The sequence below is a fragment of the Mesoplodon mirus genome (genome assembly GCF_964341445.2).
Source record: "Mesoplodon mirus genome assembly, chromosome: 4".
Taxonomy (NCBI): Eukaryota; Metazoa; Chordata; class Mammalia; order Artiodactyla; family Ziphiidae; genus Mesoplodon; species Mesoplodon mirus.
The window spans coordinates 97414244-97438022 of record NC_138979.1 but is presented as its reverse complement, the minus strand read 5'-3'; the positions used below and the strand labels follow the sequence as shown (position 1 = coordinate 97438022).

At 39.0% G+C, this 23779-nt stretch overlaps 1 protein-coding gene across 1 annotated transcript in view; it reads right to left on the bottom strand.

Annotated features, from left to right (window-relative positions):
• FBN1 (fibrillin 1) overlaps positions 1-23779 on the bottom strand; it is a 261762-nt gene that overhangs the window by 197431 nt on the left and 40552 nt on the right. The window contains exons 5-6 of the mRNA XM_082617138.1: positions 15233-15328; positions 11747-11842 (exon numbers count right to left, since the gene is read on the bottom strand). Coding sequence (XP_082473264.1) covers positions 11747-11842; positions 15233-15328 — 192 coding nt within the window. The remainder of the gene's footprint in view (positions 1-11746; positions 11843-15232; positions 15329-23779) is intronic.

Here is a 23779-nt window from a genome sequence, read left to right as displayed (position 1 = left end):
TCAACCTTGAGATCCCACAGTTAAATTAAGTAAATTAACACCTACTCTCTTCATAGCACTGGGCTTGGTACTCAGTGAGGCAGCAAGAAGTATCAGATACAATTTTTGTTCTTTGGTCTATGGGAGGGATCATAGCCTGGCTGGAAGACTATATATAAATCAGCATATTATTAGCACCCAAACTAGATCTAGATTAGCAAATTTTGTAATTCCCAAATTGTGGGGTCTAATAGGCTGAATTTAACTTTTAAAGAAAATACTGAATATATATAAAATATTCACATATATTTATATTTCTGTATATACATATTTCTATATTTTAAGTTAATGTCATTTGTGTTTCATTTAGTGAAGAAAATATTTTTAACTTGCTTATAAGGCTTCTTAAAAGCCATGAAATAGGATTCTAGATATTTTTATGCTGATGTAAGTATTTCAACACAAAAATCAATGTCACAGAAAAAAGTTTTTTGACAAGATGAATACACTCATTCCTCACCTCTTAGTGAACAACATTGAAACCCATCAGTATATATCCCCAAAGATAAGGTTAGGTCACCCAATTATTTTAAAATGTAATAAAATGCAAGAAGAACAAGAATTAATTAGAGAAGTAAAAATACTAACATGGCTGATTTGGCTTAAAGTGCATGACAAATACCAAAAGTTTAATACATGCATTAACTATCAAATAGAAATGTGAATGGGGTCCAGTCAGACAGAGGTGGTGATGTCAGTCAAGTTGCAACGACATAGATGGGGTTGGTGGTGGAGTTCCCTATGGTCAGGAAAGGATTGGGGAAGGAATACATCTTAATCTTGACTTTGAAAGAAGAGAATTTAACCAATCTATAAAAGGAAGCTCTAGCTCCAAGAATATCTGATACTGCTAGTTCTGGTAAGTAGTACTCCCAAAGATTGAAAAGAACCAGATGGCATGCATACCAACCACATCAAACCTTTCAGAACCAGGAACTTATCACTATTTAATGGAAGAGTTCACTTTGCCTAAGTCATACTGTATTTTTTTTAATTGAAGTATAGTTGATTTACAATATTATATTAGTTTCAGGTGTACAACATAGTGATTCAATACTTTTATAGATTATACTCCATTTAAAGTTATTATAAAATAACAGTTATATTCCCCTGTGCTGTATGATATATATCCTTGTTGCTTAACTCTTTTATACATAGTAGTTTGTATCTCTTAATCCCACACCCCGATCTCGTCCCTCACCCCCTTCCCTCTCCCCAGTGATAACCAGTCATTTGTTCTCTATATCTGTGAGTCTGTTTCTGTTTTGTTATATACATTTATTTACTTTATTTTTTAGATTTCACCTATAAGTGATAACATAGAGTATTTGTCTTTCTCTGTCTGACTTATTTCACTGGGCATGATACTCTCTAGGTCCATCCCTGTTGTTGCAAATGGCAGAATTTCATTCTTTTATGGCTGAGTAATATTCCATTGTATTTATATACCACATCTTATCCATTCATCATCATACTTTAGAATATTTAAGAACCAAACCCCAGGGATTACATTTAATTTATAAACTTAATTAATTAATTCTAAAATTAATAGATTTGGGTTAAAGAGTTATGCTATGTAAAAAGAGTTACCTTCTTGCAGGACTCCCAAGAGCTAATATGCTAACACATCCAGTGCCTCTTCAAGAAGAGGACATGGTATAGAGTTTCCAAAATCCTTCTGACCATGGAAACTTCATTTCATAGAACCCCCATGGGACTAATGTTCTGCAAAAAGTACTTTGGCACATCATCTGGACTACAAAGTCCCATATATTTGTTCAATATACATTTATAAACCAAAAACAGCACAGATTCTCTAGAGGCCATAACTGCTAAGGAACGTAAACACTAAGCATAGGACTCTCAATTGAGCATATAAAACTGGTAGGGTCTCCAGACTCCTATCCATAGGGTTAAGCTAAAACAGTTTCAGAAATAGACCAGTCCACCCACTAAGTTATATATACAAAGGAGAATATTTTAAAATCCCAATACCATGCCTCATATAGAAATTGTGCAGAAGCACAGTTCAGTAGAATAGAAGGGCAACAGAGAGAGACTTGAAATAGGCCTTTCCTTCTTTGGAGTTAAGCAAGTTGACATCATGCCCCCCTCCTCTTTTCTCCTAGGAGGTCTCCAAACACTGAGAGTCTGGCATAGCAGGGACTTCCTAAGGGTGACTGTTTCCTCCCTTTTCCCCTGGTCAATTCCAGCCTCTGCATCTTTGTACTGTCTCTTCCCTTCATCTGTAGCACTTTCCCTCATCTACTCTGCCTAACTAAATAAATCTTTGCCCTGCTTTTTTAACTCTTTCATAGATGTATTTCTATCTTTCCAAAAAAGAATTTTAAGTCCCTGATGACAAGAACTATATACTCCCCTCTGATTCCATCTTAGTGCCTAGCTTAGGGCTGAGCCTGTATGAAATATTTGCTACAGTTGTTATATCTAATTGACATGAATACAAGAGATTTCATTTATCACTTATATTTGAACAAAACTCCACTTAGACAAATATCCCGAGAAATTAGACTCTAATCTGAGGTCCCTAACTCTGTGGTTTTTTTTTTTTTTGAATTGGTTTACTTTTACATAGCAACATAGGCTATGATTCTCTAAGATGCTGCTTTCTTAAAAGTTAAATAAACAGCAGCAGGAAGAAAGAAAATTAGAGACCTGACAGAGACCTTAGGTGAGTGATGATGTGACTAGAAACAAAGCTCTAGAACTGTGCTATCCAATATGGTAGCCACTAGCCACATGTGGCTATTAGCTGGCCTAAATTGAGATGTGGTATAATATAGGCATGAGAATTCAAAGACTTAGTATGGAAAAAAGAATGCAAACTATCTCAGTAATTTTTAATATTGGGTACCTATTAAAATAAAACTTTTGGATATACTGGGTTAAATAAGATATATTATTAAAATTAATTTTACCTGTTTCCCTTTACTTTTTCATGTGGCTACTAGAAAAGTTAAAATTACATATGTGGCTCACATTATATTTCTATTAGTCAGTGCTGCTCTAGTGTTCTGAGTATCCAAAAATGGAAAAGTGGTCCAAATATTAAATGTGGCTACTGATAAAAACTAGTATCATCTTCTTTTAAAGTTCATAAGAGCTAAAAGAAAAGAAAAGAAATCAATAAAGTTAAAAAACTGTCCCTGAAGATTAAACCATGATACCAAATTTAACACCAAATTTAATAGCTTATTAAATTATTCACTTTGATAATATTAGAGGATGTTAAAATGGATATTTGAACTGGAGCACAAGACAACAGATGCCACATTCTAAGTCAAGTGTGACACTATGATGCAGAATTTGTGAAGGATGTGATGACAATCTGGTCACAGGGCTCTTAAACACTCATGAATATCAAGAATATCAAAACATCCAAGGTAATAAGAGATGGGACGGGAGTTACTTGGGAGAGGGCTGAACTGTCACTAGCTCTCTCTAGGAAACTGGTGGAAGACCACATTATGATGACAAGTCATGAAAGGGGCTTCAGGGAGAATGCTCAGACCGCACGATGTGTGTTATGTATCCGCAACAGGTTGGAGGACGCTGTGGACTGCAGACTGTCTAACGCTTGGAAACTGGCTGGCCAAATGCTCAGACATGGTTCATGGGAGAGGCTGTTACCATGTCAAAGTTGGTTTGCACTCTGTCAATTTGTTGTGACAAAAAAAAAATGCATGAGTGTTTCCTGCTAACTAGTTGTGGGCCACTGTAGGAGAAAGCTGATGTGGAGTGAGCTTAGATCCTTTCTCAGAGGGCTCCTAGAGCAGCAGAGGCCTCAGATGGCTGGAGGTACCAGGGGTCACCCCGGGTTGAGGAAGGAAATGTAAGCAACCAATAAGAACATAGATGCCATATGTGGAATCTGAAATATGATACAAATCAACATATTTATGAAACATAAACAGACTCACAGATATAGAGAACAGACTTGTGGGAGGGAGGGGAGGAGAGGGAAGGAATGGGAGTTTGGGATTAGCAGATGCAAACTGTTACATGTAGGATGGATAAACAACAAGGTCCTACTGTATAGCATAGGGAATTATATTCAATATCCTGTGACAGGGCTTCCCTGGTGGCGCAGTGGTTGAGAGTCCGCCTGCCGATGCAGGGGACACAGGTTCGTGCCCCGGTCCTGGAGGATCCCACATGCCATGGAGCGGCTGGGCCCGTGAGCCATGGCCACTGAGCCTGCGCGTCCGGAGCCTGTGCTCCGCAACGGGAGAGGCCACGACAGTGAGAGGCCCTCGTATCACAAAAAAAAAAAAAAAAAATCCTGTGACAAACCATAATAGAAAAGAATATGAAAAAGTATATATATATATAAAACTGAATCACTTTGCTGTACAGAAGAAATTAACACAACATTGTAAGTCAACTATAGATGCCTTTGCTCATGTGAGAGACCCGCATGGGAGAATGTCTGAAAAGGACCAGAAAATTTCATCCCCCAGCAGGGGAAAAAGTAGCCCACTGAGTGGACTGAGAGAGACAGTGAGTGGGAGACAAAAATTAAACTGCTTTATGATTGCATCCCACCAGTCCTGCTGGTCATACCAGGTATGTGCATGGTATGGTAGCATACATTCCCTACTTGCACACAGCTCCTCAACCACAGAAACTGAACGTCTATGTCAACAGATGTATTTCCTGGAACTATTTTAGGAAAATCAAGTTTACTCAATGAGACACCAACTAAGAAATGCTGCAATACCACTTTAGATGCATAGTAACACCTAAGGCGTTCTGTCTCTGCTCTCTACACATTAGTATTTACTTTCCATTTAGACTAAATACCAAAAGCTAGGCTCACAGAGGGCTTCAACATTTTTTTAGAAACAACAGTTTATTGCTTGTTACCTTTTTAGAGAAAAGAAAATAAGCAGAGTTCTCAGAGCTCTGCCTTCCAAAGACACTGAGAATGGGAGTTAGCCTACGGCATTTACTCTGGGAACTTTAATAATAGCTGCCTAAAGTATAAAATTATGTTAAATTAGTGTCATAAATGCAGCACTGTAAAATTTACTTCCAAACATTTCATTAACACCTTCCAGAAAAACTGCAAGGAAAAAAGCACAAGAAAATCAGCACTTGATTCCATGAAGGTTTCTAGACAGCCCTTTGAGAGTAGGCCATGATTCTACTTTCCTTTAATGAGGCAAATGTATCTGAAATGCACCACCTGGTTATTTATATATTTGGATCATTATATGTTAGTCTTTTCCATTCATTAGACACAATGCAGACACTGCTTTTTTGGCTTTACAAAATAAATGCTTATCAACTGCTTTCAGGATAGCTTTTTGAACTCTCCTATGAAATCATTAAAAAAGATCCCTGGGCTTCCCTGGTGGCGCAGTGGTTGAGAGTCCGCCTGCCGATGCAGGGGACACAGGTTCGTGCCCCGGTCCAGGAAGATCCCACGTGCCGCGGAGCGGCTGGGCCCGTGAGCCATGGCCGCTGAGCCTGCGCGTCCGGAGCCTGTGCTCCGCAACGGGAGAGGCCACAGCAGTGAGAGGCCCGCATGCCGCAAAAAAAAAAAAAAAAAAAGATCCCCGTGCAAAACCATCACTTGTGAATCAACAGATGAAGCTAAGTTATGAAGATAACAGAGTTGCTCATATATCAACTGCACGTAAGAGAATGAAGGAGAATTACAACCAACCTACCTGTCCTCTGTTCTATTCTTCAATTACTGGAGAAAAACAAAAACAAAAACAAAAAACTAAATGCCTTTTCCAGCTCCATTAATACTGGAATCCCTTAAGAGGGCAAGTATGATGACCAGACTTAGTTCACCTTCATTGTCATGCTTCTTTGATGGACTATGAATTATTGCCGTTCTTTGATTTTTATTCTATTCCATATTTGCCCCGCATTGTTCCTTTTTCTTAAAGCTATCAGTTCAGTAATGCTTTCCCCTATACTTTTTCTACTAATAGCCAGCAGAACAGCCAACAGACTTTCTTGATTTGGGAAAAATCCAAGTATTGTCTTCACAGTTTAGACTTGGGTAGGAATTTAACATTGAACAAATGATTCAGGATTTCGAAGAATTCGTGTCCATGCTTACATTCAGACAGTACATAATGAAGACCTCCAGATGGAGTAATGATAGAAAACTTCTTGTTATTAGCACTTATGCTTCCAAAAGGCTTCATACTCTGGCTCACATAAAGTTTGACATTAAAATATTAATCTAATTCCATGTGTTTTAAGAACCATGCAAGAGAATTCTTTTCACTGCTTTTTAATCTAAGTCAATTTTCGACCCCAAATGACTAATGTGTTTGATTATTGACTGTTGTCACTAGAACTGACACTATTTTAGGCTGTTTCTAAAAACTCAAATGACTCCCATAAAGGGAAAAAAATGGTCACATGCTCATTTGAATGAATTGCTGACTCTGTAAAGGTAATTACAAAAAAGAGTTTCCAAATATGGCTAGAAGAGTTGTAATATTGTAGGAAAACTATATAACCTTCCATGGTAACTGCACTAAACGACAATATTCATTTTCTATGGCTACATTTTAGAATGTTGGTTCAGTCATTTGGAGTCAATTTATATGTACTGCAAACAGACAGGAATCATCCTCTCTCCAAGAATGGATTATTATGTTTAAAATATCAGAATCAATCAAACAGAGAAATATCCCCAAACCCTGCATTACATACACCCAAGCAATACTCAAGACTTCTTTCTCTTGGCTTTTAAAATGATTTAAAAGCAACTTAGCTCAACTCTTCCTCCAGAGAGGAAAACTACCTACCTTGCCAAATTTCTTGAAAGGCCTTTTTCCCCCAATCTATAACTTTCACTCTAAAACTCTTAGTTCTAGATTTCTTCTTACAATTTCGCAGAAATTTTTCTATAGTTACTAATGACCTCTTTCTGAGTGAAACCCAAGTATGGCACAGTGGTCATGTACACAGGCTTATGAGCCAGACCGGCTGGGTTCAGTTGTTGATTGTACCACTTACAAGCTATCTGACCTTGGGCAAGCTCTTTGACCTCTCTTTGCCTCTGTTTGCTCCTCTATAAAATGGGACTCATTATAGGACTTTTCTCATAAGGTTGTTGCAAATCACCAAAGTCAAGTGTTCCGCATACTGTCTTGCCCCCTCTAAGTACCCAGTCCATGTCACCTGTTATCACATCAAAGGGCCTTTTGTTATTCTCATTCTTTCTTGATCCTTGAAGAGTCTAACAACTGCCAAGCTATTTCTTGAAGTCCTTCTTGCTTTTAGTTTCTTTGGCTCAGTGCTCCCCTAGTTCTCTTGCCTCTCTCCATGTTTTCTCAGTGTCTATCTTTTGTTCTCTTCTTCCTCAGGCCTGTTCACCAGTAACCCCACCCCGTCTCCAAGTTCAGGTCTATCTCCATCATTCTTCTCTCTTTTTTCATTACCTTGAGAAGTCTCATCCACTCACATGATTCACTGTGTTTAATATAAGAGCATTTAACAAGATTTTAAATAGTCTGCATTCTGAGGCAAGATGGCAAGAGAAAGTGTGCTTCCAATAGTCTTGTTGGCAGTAACTATGGCAATACACAACTAGCTTATGTTGTCATTGCCAAAACAGGCACTGACCTCATTTCAATATTCTAATAACAAATGCGAACATACCATACCACTGAGCTTAGGCAATGATAAGTTTTATTGGTTGCTCAAGACCCAAGCAGAGAGAATGCAAAAGTGAGGGGGAGGGGGCAATCAGGAAAACCATAAATGTAAATTTACAGAAAAAAAATATATAAGAGGAAGAATAATGAAAGAAACTTGGCATGTGAAACAAAACACAAAGAGATGCAATCTTTGATACAGAATGTAGCAGGAGGTGGCAAACTCAAGTGCCCACAGGGGCTAAAAAGTAAGCTAAATGAATAAAGGGAGCAGGATATAAGACAATAGGGAGTAGTAAGGATTGTGGCAAGCTAGAGACTATAACTAAAGGTACTCACATTCAGTTTTTAAAAAGTAAATATTACAGGCCAAACAAGTCACAGGCCTCTTCTTTTCTTCCTCTGAACGTAGCAGGCAATAGTATCATTGTCGCCTGCCCAATGAGGCTGACTAGCCAAAAAATTTTTTAAAACATATTTTACTGGCTAAAAGCTACAAGTGAGACAGATTTGCTTCATAGTCTGACTGCATTTGTTGAATGAATGTTATGATTCATAATTCAAGCATGGACCCACTGCTTGCCTCCATCACAAACCAAAACACTATGTTCATGGGTTATTAAGATTCACTTACTAGCTTAAAGTGATCCAAATCCTGCCAGTATCACCCCCCAAAGGATAGTCTACACTTGTACTGGCTCTCTGATGTAGCTGCAGACATATAGTTGCAAGACCTCTCAGGGACAAAGATGATTATCCTGAGAGGTACTTGTAACACATTTGAAATGTCCCCTTCCATGTGTATTATACCATGATAGGAAGTGGTTTGTTTGTTTGTTTATTGCCACCTGGCTTAGGTCAAAACATACCTTCTTTTCTGCATCCTTGCCAACTGAAAATGACAGTCATGTGGCCCTGAAAGATGGGGCCAAATTCAATTAGGACTCAACACTGCAAGCTCTGTTTAAAATGAAACCAATGAGAAATATCCAGAATTGCCCACAAGTAGGCAAGCAGCAGTTCCTTCCAGGAGATACTTTTTCATCATCTGATAATCATACCTCAAGATTTTCTGGTGCGTCAAAATAAATTCAGTTCAACATTTATTGGCCATACGCTGTGCATCACGCATTAAGCTTGGCTTAGGAATTTAAATGATGATGAAACCACAGTTGCTGCTGAAGAGCTTACACTCTAATGGGGGAGATGGACATGGAAACCTGCTATTTCAATACAATGTGGTAGGTGCTATCAAAAGATACGTGGAGAAAGTGCTCAGAGAGAATGCAGAAGAGGCCCTGGGCTCAGCCTCCTAGAAGAAGGAAAGAAAATTAGTAAAGACTTCCTGGAAGTTCATTTTTAAAAATAAAAAGCCAGGGCTTCCCTGGTAGCGCAGTGGTTAAGAATCTATCTGCCAATGCAGGGGACATGGGTTCAATCCCTGGTCTGGGAAGATCCCACATGCCACGGAGCAACTAAGCCCGTGAGCCACAACTACTGAGCCTGCATACCACAACTACTGAGCCCGTGAGCCACAACTACTGAAGCCCATGTGCCTAGAGCCCACGCTCCACAACAAGAGAAGCCACCTCAATGAGAAGCCTGTGCACCACAACGAAGAGTAGCCCCCACTCGCCACAACTAGAGAAAGCCCGCATGCAGCAATGAAGACCCAACAGAGCCAAAAATAAATAAATAAATTTATTTAAAATAAACAAATAAATAAAAAGTCACATTCCATTTAAAACATAATGCAACTGGCCTACATAGCTGAACAACTTAGTAAGTATACTAACCCACCAACAGAAGTGACACTGAATACTTCCCTATGCTTCAGGATGGATTTGTCCTGACTCAGTCCTATATTTTTATTAATCACTCTTGAAATCACAAGCATTCGTCTGAGTAATAGGATATCTTGCCTCTAATTCTTTAAAGAGGTAAGCAGATGACTTCCACAAGAGCAGAAAACAGTGAAGACTAAAAATGAAAATACAATCCTGGAATCAAAGAGCCTCCCCTCTCCCATGTGGTGAGAGAAATCACACTCATGTTTCCCTTCTCCCACTGAAGGTTTGGGACTGTATTCCCAGGCAGAAGAGGCAAAGGGCAATGATTAAAGAGAGCCTGCCTCCTCCCGACTCTCCACAACCACAAATGCCTGAAAATCTGCCATTTAGGGATGAATTTTATTTAGATAATCACTACTGTGAAGATTCTACTGGGTCAAAATATATTTACACCTAAGTGCAAATTTTAGGATACCCTTATCACGGAGGAAAGCAGTTAAAGACACTCCAAAATTTGGAGAAATCCCTAAGTAATATGCCAGTTTTGATTTGCAGTTTAGTAACTTAACCCATTCACATCATTTCTTAATCTTGGTCAAAGATCAAGTCTTTGAAGAAATAAGTGTGGAATGGTTAAATATCATGTCCTCTTTATTTTAGACTGTTTTATCAATATCTGTAACTATGGGTATCAATATTCTTTGCAGCAAATTATTAACCAGATTCTTAGAGGTAAAATGCTCTGTAACTTCATTCTATTAGTGATTTTTCTAAAACAAATTAAGCCCACTATTATCACTTCCAGAATTATTTTCACACTGTTCAAGTTACATGTTAACAAATTTAACCTCAACAATTTAAATCCTATATCATCATCAAGGAGTAAATAATAAGGCCACAGAATGATACTACCTAATCAAAACAGTTGTCTCTTGAGACCATCAGATATACATTAGCTCCAAGTCCATAAAAATACATCAAGTTGTAAGGAGAAACAGTTTTAAAGAGGGACTCCAAAACGATGCCAAGTACAATGTAAAGGCCAAGAGCCCATGAGGCATCACATATCCATAACATGCAGTGCCCTTGTGAACAGAGATACAATATAATCTATCCAGTAATAATAGAGTTACTTGCTAAAATAGGTATTGTGGCTTTATCAGCAAAGAACTGAATTTAGACGAACTCATAAAACTACAAACAGAAGACAATTTCTCACATACCACTCTGTGCTCTTTGCTTTTAAATAACATATATTCAACACTTGCTACTGAATCTTTACTTTCCATCTTAGAATAAAATGATCTCTATACAACTTTGGATAAAGGTGATGACTGCAGTTTAAAAAGTTCATGAATATTTTTCAATGGGTATTTTTCATGAGTATTTTTGCAGTTTTGTATGGAAGGAACCTCCTAAATCTTCACGATAAAATCTTCACTATAAAACTAGGAACAATGAAAACATGGCTATGAATATAAAGACAAGATGATCAACAAAGCAAAGGTCAGGGCGGTGGGTATTTAAGACTACTGCACATTTATATACATCTCAATATCCTATTTGTATGCATAGGCAAATCAGGTAGAAATCTCTTTTAATTAAGAGCAGCAGTATACATTAGACTTGAAAACTGAAAACCCACATTCAAATTAAAGCTGCTTATTACGTGTGTGACCTTAGGCAGCCCCCTTGACCTCCCTGAGCCTTGATCTTCTCAGACGGAAAAGTGATGATGATTATACACATGTCAGTGGGCCACAGTGAGTACTGAATAAACTACAGGTGTGAAAGCACAGTTTCTCAGCCATCAGTATTTCTAGTGAACTTCGAATGCCGAGCTTGTATACCACTACAGCCAATAGGTCTTAATAGATCTTTAGGTGCAATTTTTGTTTCATTCTGGATTTTTCCCCTTGCCATACAGATGTTTTATTTGGAGCCACCTTCCTAATTTACTAGGATAATAATGAGCTCAATCCTTACTCTATGGAAAATTTTCCTCTTTTTATCTTGATGCCAACTGGTACTTATGCATAGGCTCACTATTGAGTCCTGCAGTCCACTGGCAAGAATTACTGAATAACATTCATAGGCTTAGGACCATTGTCTTGTCATCCTAGGAACCTTCCCAGTGACAATTCAGAAACCCCCTCAAAGCTCAGCAAAATTCACGAAGCAGCCGCAAGAACCCAATGCATGTTTAAATCAATCATAGTTTTAGCCACTAGAACATCTTTACACCGCTACGTTAAAAAAAATTACCTCTTTCACACTGGGGTCCAGTAAAGCCGTAAGTGCATGCACATCGATTTGGGGCCACGCACCTGCCTCCGTTGAGACAGCCACTTTCACAGACAGCTGTAAAATAAGGAGACAGGAGCTGAGAGGCTGACGGGCTTCATCTGATAGTAGATGCTAATAAAGTAACACTTACTGTCCCCTGAAAGGACAACAATAAAAACACTAAATAATCACCCTGGTATTTGTTTTAAACAGTTACTGTACAGTTCCAGTTCCCCGGATGTTCCTCAGTCAACTCAGGTAAAACTACCTGGAACAGGTGAGTATGTACCTGTGTTAATGCTGACAGTTTCATCCTGGGAAGCATGTGAGCAATGCTTTCAGTTCTGCACATAAAATGGTGGTTTATAAGAGATACCCCTGATGAGAACTGCATTTTAGCAACCTGACTCTTTTCTTATGATTTATGTTTAATTTCCAGAGGGTTCTCATGAGAGAAAACATTGGCCTCTCTACTGTCATCCTTACAGAAATGCAGCATGTTAAATCACTCTATTAATTGCTAACGACAAAACATGAATACTGACATTCAGTAATTTATGCACCATAATAAAGACCCAATTGAATGTTATAAGAGAATCTCTGGAAAATATTGGTAAGATAAGTCCAGAGATCCTTGAGGGAGGGACATTTTACTTGTCAAGAAAGGCATTAAAATAAAATCTGAAAGCTCATGCCCTGAACAACTCTTCTCCGTACAACTTCCTGCAACTCACTTATGCATGGCCTCTTTCTAGGCATCTTAATCCACAGGTGGTAGGCTGCCCCTGCCAAATTTGCCAGTCCCTCCCACTCTTCAAAGCCCAGCTCAAACCTCACTCCTCCATGAGGCTTCCCTAACACCTCCATTTAAATTAATTCCTCCTTCATATATTTCCCACACATTTTTCCTGTACCCCTGTGGCAGTCATGGAGTTGAGCCATTCAGATCTCCCTCCAAGAAAACCTACTGTGAGGAGGTTAGTTGGCCGGCAGCCTGAAGCTGCTACACCTTCAGATCCGCTACTATGTTCATGCCAAGGGCACACTCTCCTGGCTGCTACCACCCAATGACTAAGCATGGTGGAGACTGGACATTTCTGCCCATCATGAAATTATTCTGATGGGCAATCTTTATTCTGGGCTCCCTATCAGCCTGACCAAGGCTTTCATGACGTTGCACTATAGTCTGAGGCTCCTTCTATACAATCGTGATAGTCTTTCCTTCCCTCTCTCCTTGCCCAGGGGTGTGACCTGCATCATGGTCTGAAGGTCCTCTGTCCTGACTCCTGCTTTCTTTCCCTTTGATTCTTCATAGGCTTTTTCCCCAATAAATCTCTTGTGCATCTAATTCTGTCTCAGCATGCACTGGGATCGGTGCACTTGAACTAAGACAACCCCCTATAGCCAAAAATTATAGCAGTAGTCCATTGATCATCACAAAATTAGAGAAGTGTACGTATATTCATTGTTCTAATTTGCTTCTTAATTTAGATTTAGGAGAGAATGAAGAAGTTTAAGCAGAAAAGAAATTTTGAGATTGCCTAAGCCAACCCTCCCATTTTACAGATTAGGAAACTGAAGTCTAGGAAAGGTTTTCTAATTCTACGGGTGTTACCTGAGTGCCTGTCGTGCACTGGGCTTTGAGCTCTACTCCCTCTGGGAGCATCAAAGGAAACAGAAGATGCACAGCAGCTCCTTCTGATTCCCCTTCTGAAAATGCCTTTGAATCCATCCCCATCCCACCATCTCTTTAGCCATAGCCTTAGTACTATTCTTCCTGCTTCTGTTTCTTCCCACTCTACTCTGGCCACAGTGATCTTTCTCATTGTAAACCACTGTAAGTGAAGTGTATAGGCCAGTATTTCACAGCATTAAATGCATGGGCTGTGAAGTTAGACTGCTTGGGTTCAAATCCCAACTCTGCTGATTACTCCCTGTACAGCCTTAGACAAGTTACTGCCCCAGGTTTTTCATTTCGTAGAAGGTAAAAAAGGCCTCTACCTCAAAGGGCTGTTGTTATGAGTTATGAGTTAATATGTGTAAAGAGTTTGAACACGTGCCTAGCATATAGTAAACAGAGTAAATAACTCAACAGATGAATGTTGTTGGTCATTGTCTTCTCACTCTGCTTCTCTGGCTCTACTTTGGGTGAAAAAACGGTATGCATAAAGGCACTCCAATGGCCCATGACTTCCATTCTGACCTTAGCTTCCTTCCCATCACTTCCCTCAGCACTTAAGTCCTAGCAACGCCAAAGCCTGACCTCCCATGCTATGTCATGTTCTGCTGCTTTGGCTTATGCTGTGCCGGCTGCTTAGAAGGCCCACCTCCCATCATCTGACAAGGGAACTCCTACCCACCCCTTAAGACTCAGCTCAAGGGTCTCCCACATTGGGGAGGCTGTCCTACCTCTCCTCCCTCCATGCTACTGCTATGGGCTGCCAAAAACTCAATCGTCATTCTTACTATATTGCAGTGTGTAGACAGTCAGGAGGGTACATAAACTTTGATTTACTTATAATAGCATCATTCATCATAGCAAATACATGTACAACGGCAAAACTTGGAAACAACATGAATAAATGCTCATCATTAACAATTCACTAAATAAACAGTAAAACCTATATATAATGGAGTATTATACAACTATTAAAATGTATTTTTAAATGTTCAAAAAAATGAAATATACTTCTAATAAAATATTAAGTAAAAAAGTTATATGAAAAATTATGCATACAATGGATCTCACGTACCAAATATGCATTAAAAGACTAAAAGGTAATATCTGGAATGGTGGGATTGTAGAAAATTTTATTTTGTATATTTTTAAACTTTTCTAAATTTTCTGGAGGGTATATATATTCTTCTTAGTGTAATAAAAAGTGAGCTCTTTTAGAGGAATTTTCATCTCTGCAAAGCACAGGGGCTGATACAGAGTAGACACACAATAAACAGTGTTCATGAATGAACAAACACACTGGCCAGCAGTGTGATAAATATTATAAGAGCAGAATCTAGATTGGGGAACTAGAGAGATACAGACATCAATAGTCAAGAAAAAAGAACATGTTTGGGGAGAAAGATGAAGTTGAGTTTTGAAATACTTTATTGGAGATGCTTATTGAAAATCCAAGAGATGGTGGAGATGTTGAGCAATCAAACAGAAGGCATACATCTGGAGTGAACAAGAATTCCGCACCTTGGGTGTAAATCAGAGATGAGGTAAGCAGGGTAGTGGAGGTAAATGAAAGAAAAATGAATCAAACAACCCATTTCCAAGGTTCCAGTCAGAAATTTGGTACTATGTGTGTTGGGTAAGGGATCTGTTCATCTGTAAGAGTCACTGGACATCTCTAAAAATGCCATGTCCCAGGAAATCAAAGAAAATCCACCAGCACTTATCTCTGTATTCTCTTTGTCTCTATAGATTAACAGCTAGAATACTTATAACTATGGTTTACTTACGTTGTCCACAGTGAGTCCCTATGTATCCTTTCTGGCACAGACAGTGATCATCACTGCAGCTACCTCCATTCATGCAGCGAATGTTACAGTGTTGGACTTGAAAAGGAAAAAAAAAAAGACTGATTTGTTTTTGCAATTTAAGCACATAGATAGCAACAGTTCACACGAGTTGATCTGCAGTGATTTGAAGAGAAAATAAAATGGTTTATCAAGATTCATATATTTATGCAGAAATAACCTAATTGACAATGCTAAACATGTCATTGTGTGTGCATAAAATCATTTACAATGCAATGTATTTGTTTCTTCGATACTTACTCTAATAATGCTCAATGACTTCTCTAATTTAGCAGAACTTACCACTCAATGTCATTTCTGTAATTTACACCAACAAGAAAATAGTGCCTTGAGAGACCAGACGAGACAAGATTACGACGGCAATAATTTTCTTGTTAAAAGATGCAGAGTCCCAGGTAGGTGGGCAGGAAAACATTCACGGTGACAAATTCCAAGAAATGTTGGTAAAAGAAATTGTGGAGGCAGCAAAAAGAAGGGAAAAAATACCTACAACGGCATTTAATAACAAGACTGCTTGATAACGGAGACAGCTGGACTCGGCTCTGAAAGAGCTGCTGGTTTAAACTGTAACCTTAAACCAACTAAGACCCACAGTGTTTGAAACCCACTCTTTATCACACTGTCACCTACAGAAGTGGGAGAGCTTCAGCACCCAGAGCAGGAAGACCACAGGCAGGCAGGCTGACTTAGACTGAGATGATGAGGCGCTAGAAGGAGCTGGAGTGAAAGAATGACAGCGTGGTGTGGGTTCTGGCTCCTCCAGGGCTCTGGCTGCCTCTGCTTCAGTAATTTAGGCACTCTCAAAATCCCAGGCTGTTCCTTAGTCCTCTAGAAACAGTCAACTACCTTACTTGGAGAAGACTAAAGCCTTGATCGAATTAATCATTGTTGACACATCCCTATAGAAGGAGGCCAGGACTGGGCATGGAAATTTGGCTCACTGTGCCCTGTCCTCCAAGCTGTGGGAGTAAATCCCTAGAGAAAAAGGCTCAACAATTTCACATCAGGGGACGAAAAGCCTTTCTTCTGTGTAAGAGCAGAAATCAGCTGCTTATGCTTGCTCTTATGCAAAGCCTTCTTGGAGCACAGGGTCCAAATCTTCTCCTAAGCGCAGAGAGGAGACTCCTCCCAGCAGCCACCTTCTTCAGTACCCCTTGTTAGGATGCTCAGTTCAGAATCCCAAAGAGGCTGCTGACTTCAGGAGAAAGGGCCATTTTCGTTAAGTGCTACACAAATCTCAGCATGACAACAGGGAAAAGGAAGGTGCCAGAACTCAATACCTACTATGCCCTCAGACAGTACTGAACAGCTAAGTCAAGTTGAAAGTGAGGCACCTTTTCGAAAACATGCTGCATACCTCCTGAAACACCATCAAAGACTCCCTACGTCTGCTCTATTAAGAACCCCTCCATCTCAGCATTCAAAGCCCTCCCGTGAGCCTATCAGGGCTGCTTTGCCTACTCCTAATACATTCTATGACTCAGTCCCCAATGTACTTTATCAGTCACTCACTCACTCAACAAATATTTCTGAGTGCCGTACCAAATGCCTGGCACTTTGTGCTAGTCTCTTCACGGAATCTCCTCTTTAACCTGTCACTTTGTCCCTTTGCCCCAACCCCTAACATATAACACACACAGAGTTCTCACCAAATACTGAAATCCTACCTATCTCCTAGACCCACTGCAAATGTCTGTTCTTTCCTTTGATATTATCTGATTTCTTTTCTCTCCTCCCTCCCCCACTAGATACTAGCCCTCTTTGTTCTGACTCCAGAGTACTTAATAATTCTCTCTGGAAATATATGTTATATAATCAAACTTTTTTTTAAAGTTATTTCTCCTATCCCCAGCACATTTGTCTAAAGGCATCATGAGAGTGGGGAGTGGGAAGAATCATGATTATTAATTATATCCCCATAAGTGCTCAGAGTATCCCTTGCCTGTATACAGGTGCTGTATAAAACTTTGCTAAATTAATTTCTGTTTACTTAATTCATGCTCCATGATAATGACACCAAAAGCTATGCTCAAACACTGAGACTGTGTAGTTGCCTAAGCACTTATACAGCACTCAATAGGTTGCTATTTAAAAAAAAATTATATATATATATATATATATATATATATATTTTTTTTTTTTTTTTTTTTTTTTTTTTTTTTTTGCGGTACGCGGGCCTCTCACTGCTGTGGCCTCTCCCGTTGCGGAGCACAGGCTCCGGACGCGCAGGCTCAGTGGCCACGGCTCACGGGCCCAGACGCTCCGCGGCATGTGGGATCTTCCCCGACCAGGGCACGAACCCGTGTCCCCTGCATCAGCAGGCGGACTCCCAACCACTGCGCCACCAGGGAAGCCCCTATTAAAAATATTTTTATCTTTGTTTCCCCATATATAAAAGCAGAAATAACTCCTTTATTGGAGCATTGTTATAGAAATCAACCAACCCAGAAAACTGATTAAAACAGTTATTTTAGGCTCTTACGATTTCTATTAAAACATCTCAGCCAAAATGCTTTTTTAACTAAAAAACTATTTACAAGTATACAAAAGAAATGATTTGATGAAAAATTTGGATAATACTCTAAGTAGGTCAGGAAAAGGTGTATAGTTGCTTTAAAATCTGAAGTTAAACTTAGCTTCATCCTATCTTAGCAAAACAGTGAGGGTTGGGAAAAGCACAGGAAATGATGTCATCTGTCAAGCAGCATAGGAACTCAACCCACAAACTGATTTCAATTAAAGTGGTTCATGCCAAGAGCTAATTTCCATTCCCACATGAGCAACAAAGCCATTTAGCTACTTTGAGATAAAAAAGCTAACAGTAGTTTAAATAGTGACTTTACATTATTTGTTCAAATTGAAAAAGAGAATGAATTCTTCTTTCTGGGAAGAATGGTAAGCTTACATTTAAATGTAATATCATAAAAACCTCCCTGATATGCTTTTATACTTTTTCCTACTCTGTCTTTCAGGTGAACTTTTTCCAGCATAAAATATTCTTTCTCCTTTAAAACATAAAAGCACTTGGTCAGACTTGTGAAACAATAAGGCATGGTTAGTCCAGTGGTCGAAATAAACCAATGAACCATGTCTCCTTGGGCAAGAGGGGCAAGCTCATCAACAGATAACAGCATCTTAAACTCCTTCTTTGCCACGAACATGTTTACCAAATTCGCATTCTTTGTGAGTCTTAGATCTTCAGGGGAAAAAGTATTTCCTTAAAGGTGGGAGTGATCATTCAGGATTTCTGTGGGGAAATAAAGGAACTAGATCTGTAGCTTCACTACACAGCAGAAAGAGTTTAGAAAGTATATATATACAAACTGGTTTTATTTTTGATTGAGTCCTGTCATTGATGCATATTCTAAATTTACTCTGATGTGACAAAGAATTCCAGATGTCTGGCAATTAGGAGACCATGTTCTATGTCGCTAGAAAAAGCCAACTGAAAAATAAGGGCTTCACTTGAACCCATATGATGCTCTAAATACCTCATGTTAGAATAGATTCCTAAACTCAATCTGTGTTAAGACTTTACCAGAAACTGAAAATACTAGGGGAATTTAAGTGTCAGTGTACAGGTCTATGCTGCCACGTGCAGTTGGCCCTGAGAAGAACTTCCCCTCCAAGATGGGCAGACAGCCTCAAAGGGTTTCAAGGAAGGCTCAACATCCTAGAACTAACAGAAAATGTTGCCATTAACCTGTATCCACATAGAGTCCCAAACAAATTTTATGTTCATTCCAGAAGATGTCAGTCAGTCATTTCAATCATTCAACAAATATTTACTGAATGCCCTCCATTTGCCAGGTATCAGAAAGAGTAGAAAAAACTTTCTTTAGATTATAGCCCAGCACAAGTTAATTCTTAAAATAACCAACCAAAAGAGAGCGATGTAAACACGCTACTGGAACAAGAGAGATGCAGGGCTGGCACTTGGGTCTAAATACCTCTCAGGTAATGATTTTCTTTGGGATGCATTAGCTTGGGACTGATTCTAAAAACTTCCATTATCTTGGCAGGCACAAGGGACAGAAAGAACACTGGGAGCAATTGGCAAATAAGTATCTGTATGGCAACATGTGATTGTAATGTAGGCACTAGGAAAAGTACAAGGCAAATTAAACAGCTAGACTAACTTCTGGACTTGACACCTGAGACAACAGTCCATAGGGGCAACCAGAGTCACTGCAGGACAGAAATAATTTTCACTGGGAGAGATAACAGCAATGACATTTTCTTTAAGTGCATAAATAATCTATGGTGCCTTAGAAGAGCAACTTCACTAAAGTGTCTCAAAACAAAACAAAAAACCTAGCAGAGCTGCAAATGGTCCAGAGAAAGACAAGTTATATGACAGCAGTGATAAAGGCACTTCCATAGAGGGCTAACTAGAAAGCAAAGAGCTCAACTGTTTCTATGGACAAATCTAAGCAGATTCCACCCATTCCTCTTCTTCCTGTTCACATAAATCCCACACCGCCCTGAAAAATCTTTCCAAGGTCACTTCTTCCAGACTAGCTACAGTACCACCTTCCCATTTTTTGAGTGTTCTTACACTTTCAGCATGTGGTTGCAGCACACTCACTCAAACTCACTAACACACTGCTCTACAATTGTTCCCCTGGCCTTCTTACACCCTTAGAGCTTGGATTCCTGTTGGGAGTACCAGCACCCCAAATTCTAACTAAACTGAAGTGAATTAAAAATGATAAAATTTTATCCAACTAAAAGGGGTTCCAAATTGTAAAGATGCCAATACTCACCAAACTGACACACAGGTTTAAAGCAATTCCTCTCGAAATCCTAGAAAGATTTTTTTTTGTAGATACAGACAAGATGAATCTAAAATTTATATGGAAAGGCAAAGGAACTAGAATCACAATTTTGAAAAAGAAGAATAAAGTGGGAGGAAATTAGTCTACTCAATTTTCAAAACTTACCACATAGCTGCAGTAATCAAGACTGTATGGTATAGGAGAAGGGACAGACAAATGGATCAATGGAATAGAACAGAGAACCCAGAAGTAGATCTACACAAATATGCCCAACTGATTTTTGACAAAAATGCAGAAGTAATTCAATGGACAAAGGATAGCCTTTTCAGAAATAAATGGTGTTGGAGCAATTAGACATCCACAGGTATCAACTACACCTAGACCTCAACCTCACACCTCATACAAAAAGTATCTCAACATGGATCACAGATGTAAATGTAAAATGTAAAACCCTATAACTTTTAGAAAAAAATGGAGAAAATGTTCAGGATCTAGGGCTAGGCAAAGAGTTCCTAGACTTGAAACCAAAAGCGTGATTTTTTTCCATTAAAGGAAAAATTGATAAATTGGACTTAAATTTTAAAAGTTTTGCTCTGTTAGAAGATGAAAAGGCAAGCTACAGAGTGGGAGAAAGTGTTTGCGAATCACATATATGACAAAGAGCTAGTATTTAAATTATATAAACAGTAAAATAGTTAAGAATCCAATTAGGCAAAAGATGTGAAGAGACATTTCACTTAAGAAGATATATACAGGTGAAAAAATGGTACAGATGAACTGGTTTCCAGGGCAGAAATAGAGACACAGATGTGGAGAACAAACATATGGACACCAAGGGGGGAAAGTGGCAGGGGTAGTGGTGGTGGTGGGATGAATTGGGAGATTGGGATTGACATGTATACACTAATATGTATAAAATAGATAACTAATAAGAACCTGCTGTATAAAAAAATAAATAAAATAAAATTAAAAAATTCAAAACAACAAAAAAAGAAGATACATACAGGTGACAAATAAACACAGGAAAAGATGTTAAACATCATAAGCCGGTAGAAAAATGCAAATTAAAACTACAATGATGTAATTACTACATACCTATCAGAACAGCTAAAATTTAAAATAGTGGCAACCCCCAAAGCTGGTAAAAATGCAGAGAAATTGGGTCATTCATGTATTGCTGGTGAGAATGTAAAATGGTACAACCACTCCCAAAACAGCTGGCAGTTTCTAGAAAAGCTAAATATGCAGCTACAATACAACCCAGCAATTGCGGTTCTGGACATTTATCCCAGAGAAATAAAGACTTACGTTCACACAAAGATCTGTACATAAATGCTCATAGCAGCTTTGTTTGAAAATCAAAAAAACTAGAAAGAGCCCATATGTCTTTCAATGGGTGAGTGGCTAAACAAACTGTGTTACATCCATAGTGTGTAATACTACTCAGCAATAAAAGGGAACAAACTACTGATATATACAACAACAATAGGATGAGTTTCCAGAGAATTATGCTGAGTGAAAAAAGCCAGTCCCAAAAGGTTACATACTGTGTGATTCCATTTATATAAAATTCTTGAAACGACAAAATTATAGAAATAGACAACAGGTTAGTGGTGGTCAGGATTAAGGAGAATGTAGGAGGAAATGAATATGAGAGTAACATGAAGGATATGGTGGTGATGGAAATGTTCTGTATCTTGACTGTATCCGTGTCAATACCCTGGCTGTGATATTGCACGATAGTCTCACAAGATGTTAACGTGGGGACAACTAGATAGAAGGTACCCAGGATCTCTACACAGCACTTCTTACGATTGAATGTGAATCTACAATTATCTCAAAATAATAAGTTTAATTTTTAAATCCTTTTTAAAAACATAAAGAATAAAACAGGATGAGCATAAAATTGATCTCCAAAGTCTAAAATGTGAAATTTAGGAAGCACCTTTTATAACAACATACTGTATATTATTTAAGAAGATAATCTATTTTATATTTCTATATATTTAAGGAGAGTATGAGTGAATTCATGGATCACCCATGATAGGTCTTTTTGAGAATTAGGGTTGCTCAGGATCCATCTCTGGCCTCAGGGACTGAGAGAGTAGAGAGCAGTCCTAATAGACCTGGAGTTAAAGTCTAGAAAACCAAAAAAAAAAAAAAAACAAATAAATAAAAAAATAATAAAGTCTAGAAAACCCGCTGTGACCCTGTCTAGCCAATCCTCTTTTTGCCCTGGTGCCTCAATGACTGGCAGCAAGACTCCCGATAGGTTAAGGGAAGCCACGACTTCCTGGTGTCCAAAGGAATTGCTGGCTGGCAATTTGGACTTTCTGGAATTGCAATCTCTCATTCAGGCCACTAAGAGATCATTTCCTATTTTAAAAGTCACAGGACACAAGTTGAAAATAACCTGAAAGAAAAACCCTCCTTTCATTCTTTATATTTTCAAATGAGAAGGCTATGGCCTCAGAGGTCCTACAACTTGCCTAGACCTCCTTGACTCCATCACATAACAAGTATATAGTTTCTTATAGGAAATACTGATAAAATGATATTAACTCCCTCTTAGCAGAACCACAGGTAGTGAATGCAAACATTTCACTGAGTTGGATTATTCTTCTGTTAGCAGGGCATTTAGCAAAGTGATCTATCCAAATTTGTCTACCACACCACGGGCAGGAAGTTCTATAGGGCAGCAGAGCTGTTCCCTAGAACATCACTTAAAAATATCAGAAATGAATTCTGATCATCCCCAGCTACCCTTCATTTAAAACATTCTGCCATCTTTAGTTGTGCAAGCTGTCTGGACATTATTAGTTCAGGTAGAGTCCAAGCCAACGATTTTAAAGGCTCCAAATGCCTCAAAAACCCTGATGAAACCATATCTTCCCTCTCACACCACTCTCATCCACCAGCTACTTGGGGGCTTTGTCCAATGTCCAAGTACCATAGATGAACCCAAACCATCTCAGAGAGCACTACCCACAGGTCTTGAACTTCAGCCTCTACCCTAACCTGGCCCACAAGACCTTACCACTATATTCCTCCCACCTCACTGCTAGCTTAAAGTCTACTAGGACCACAGCTTTTCCCTCTGATCTTGTTAACATTCTTTCTCCACATCTCATGATTTTTACTTGATTAAATCATTAGCAGCTCACACTATCATTGAAGACCTTTCCAGCTGGATACCCAGTTTTGCCATCTGGCAATATTTTCTTTCCCCAGTGGAGTGCAGTGTTGTTGGTTGGTTCAAGAACCAATCTGAGAGATGGTTCTATTCCCAACTTGATATGTAGACTCCTTCCCCACCCCGAGGCTCTCACTCCTCGGAGGCAGCCCGGAGGTCATCCTGATGGAGATGGAGACATCCGACATGTTCCCCAATGTGGTGCCAGCTGAGCTCTCTACCTCTTGCTATTCCTCCAGCTCAGGTGCTCCTGATATGTAGAACTAACCTACCCTTGCTTGGAGGACACACATTTAAAACCAAGCTGAGATCAAGCAAGAACATGCTACACCCACTGCAATAAGTAAATGAGTCCCAGCCCAAGGGGGAGTTTCTATCCCAACCTACAACTGTCTGTATTTAGTGCTAGACTATCTCTGTTTGGTTTCCACCAGAAGCAAATTCTGAGACAATAATTCAAATGTGAGTAGTTTATTTTAGAAATAATTTCAGGAAACA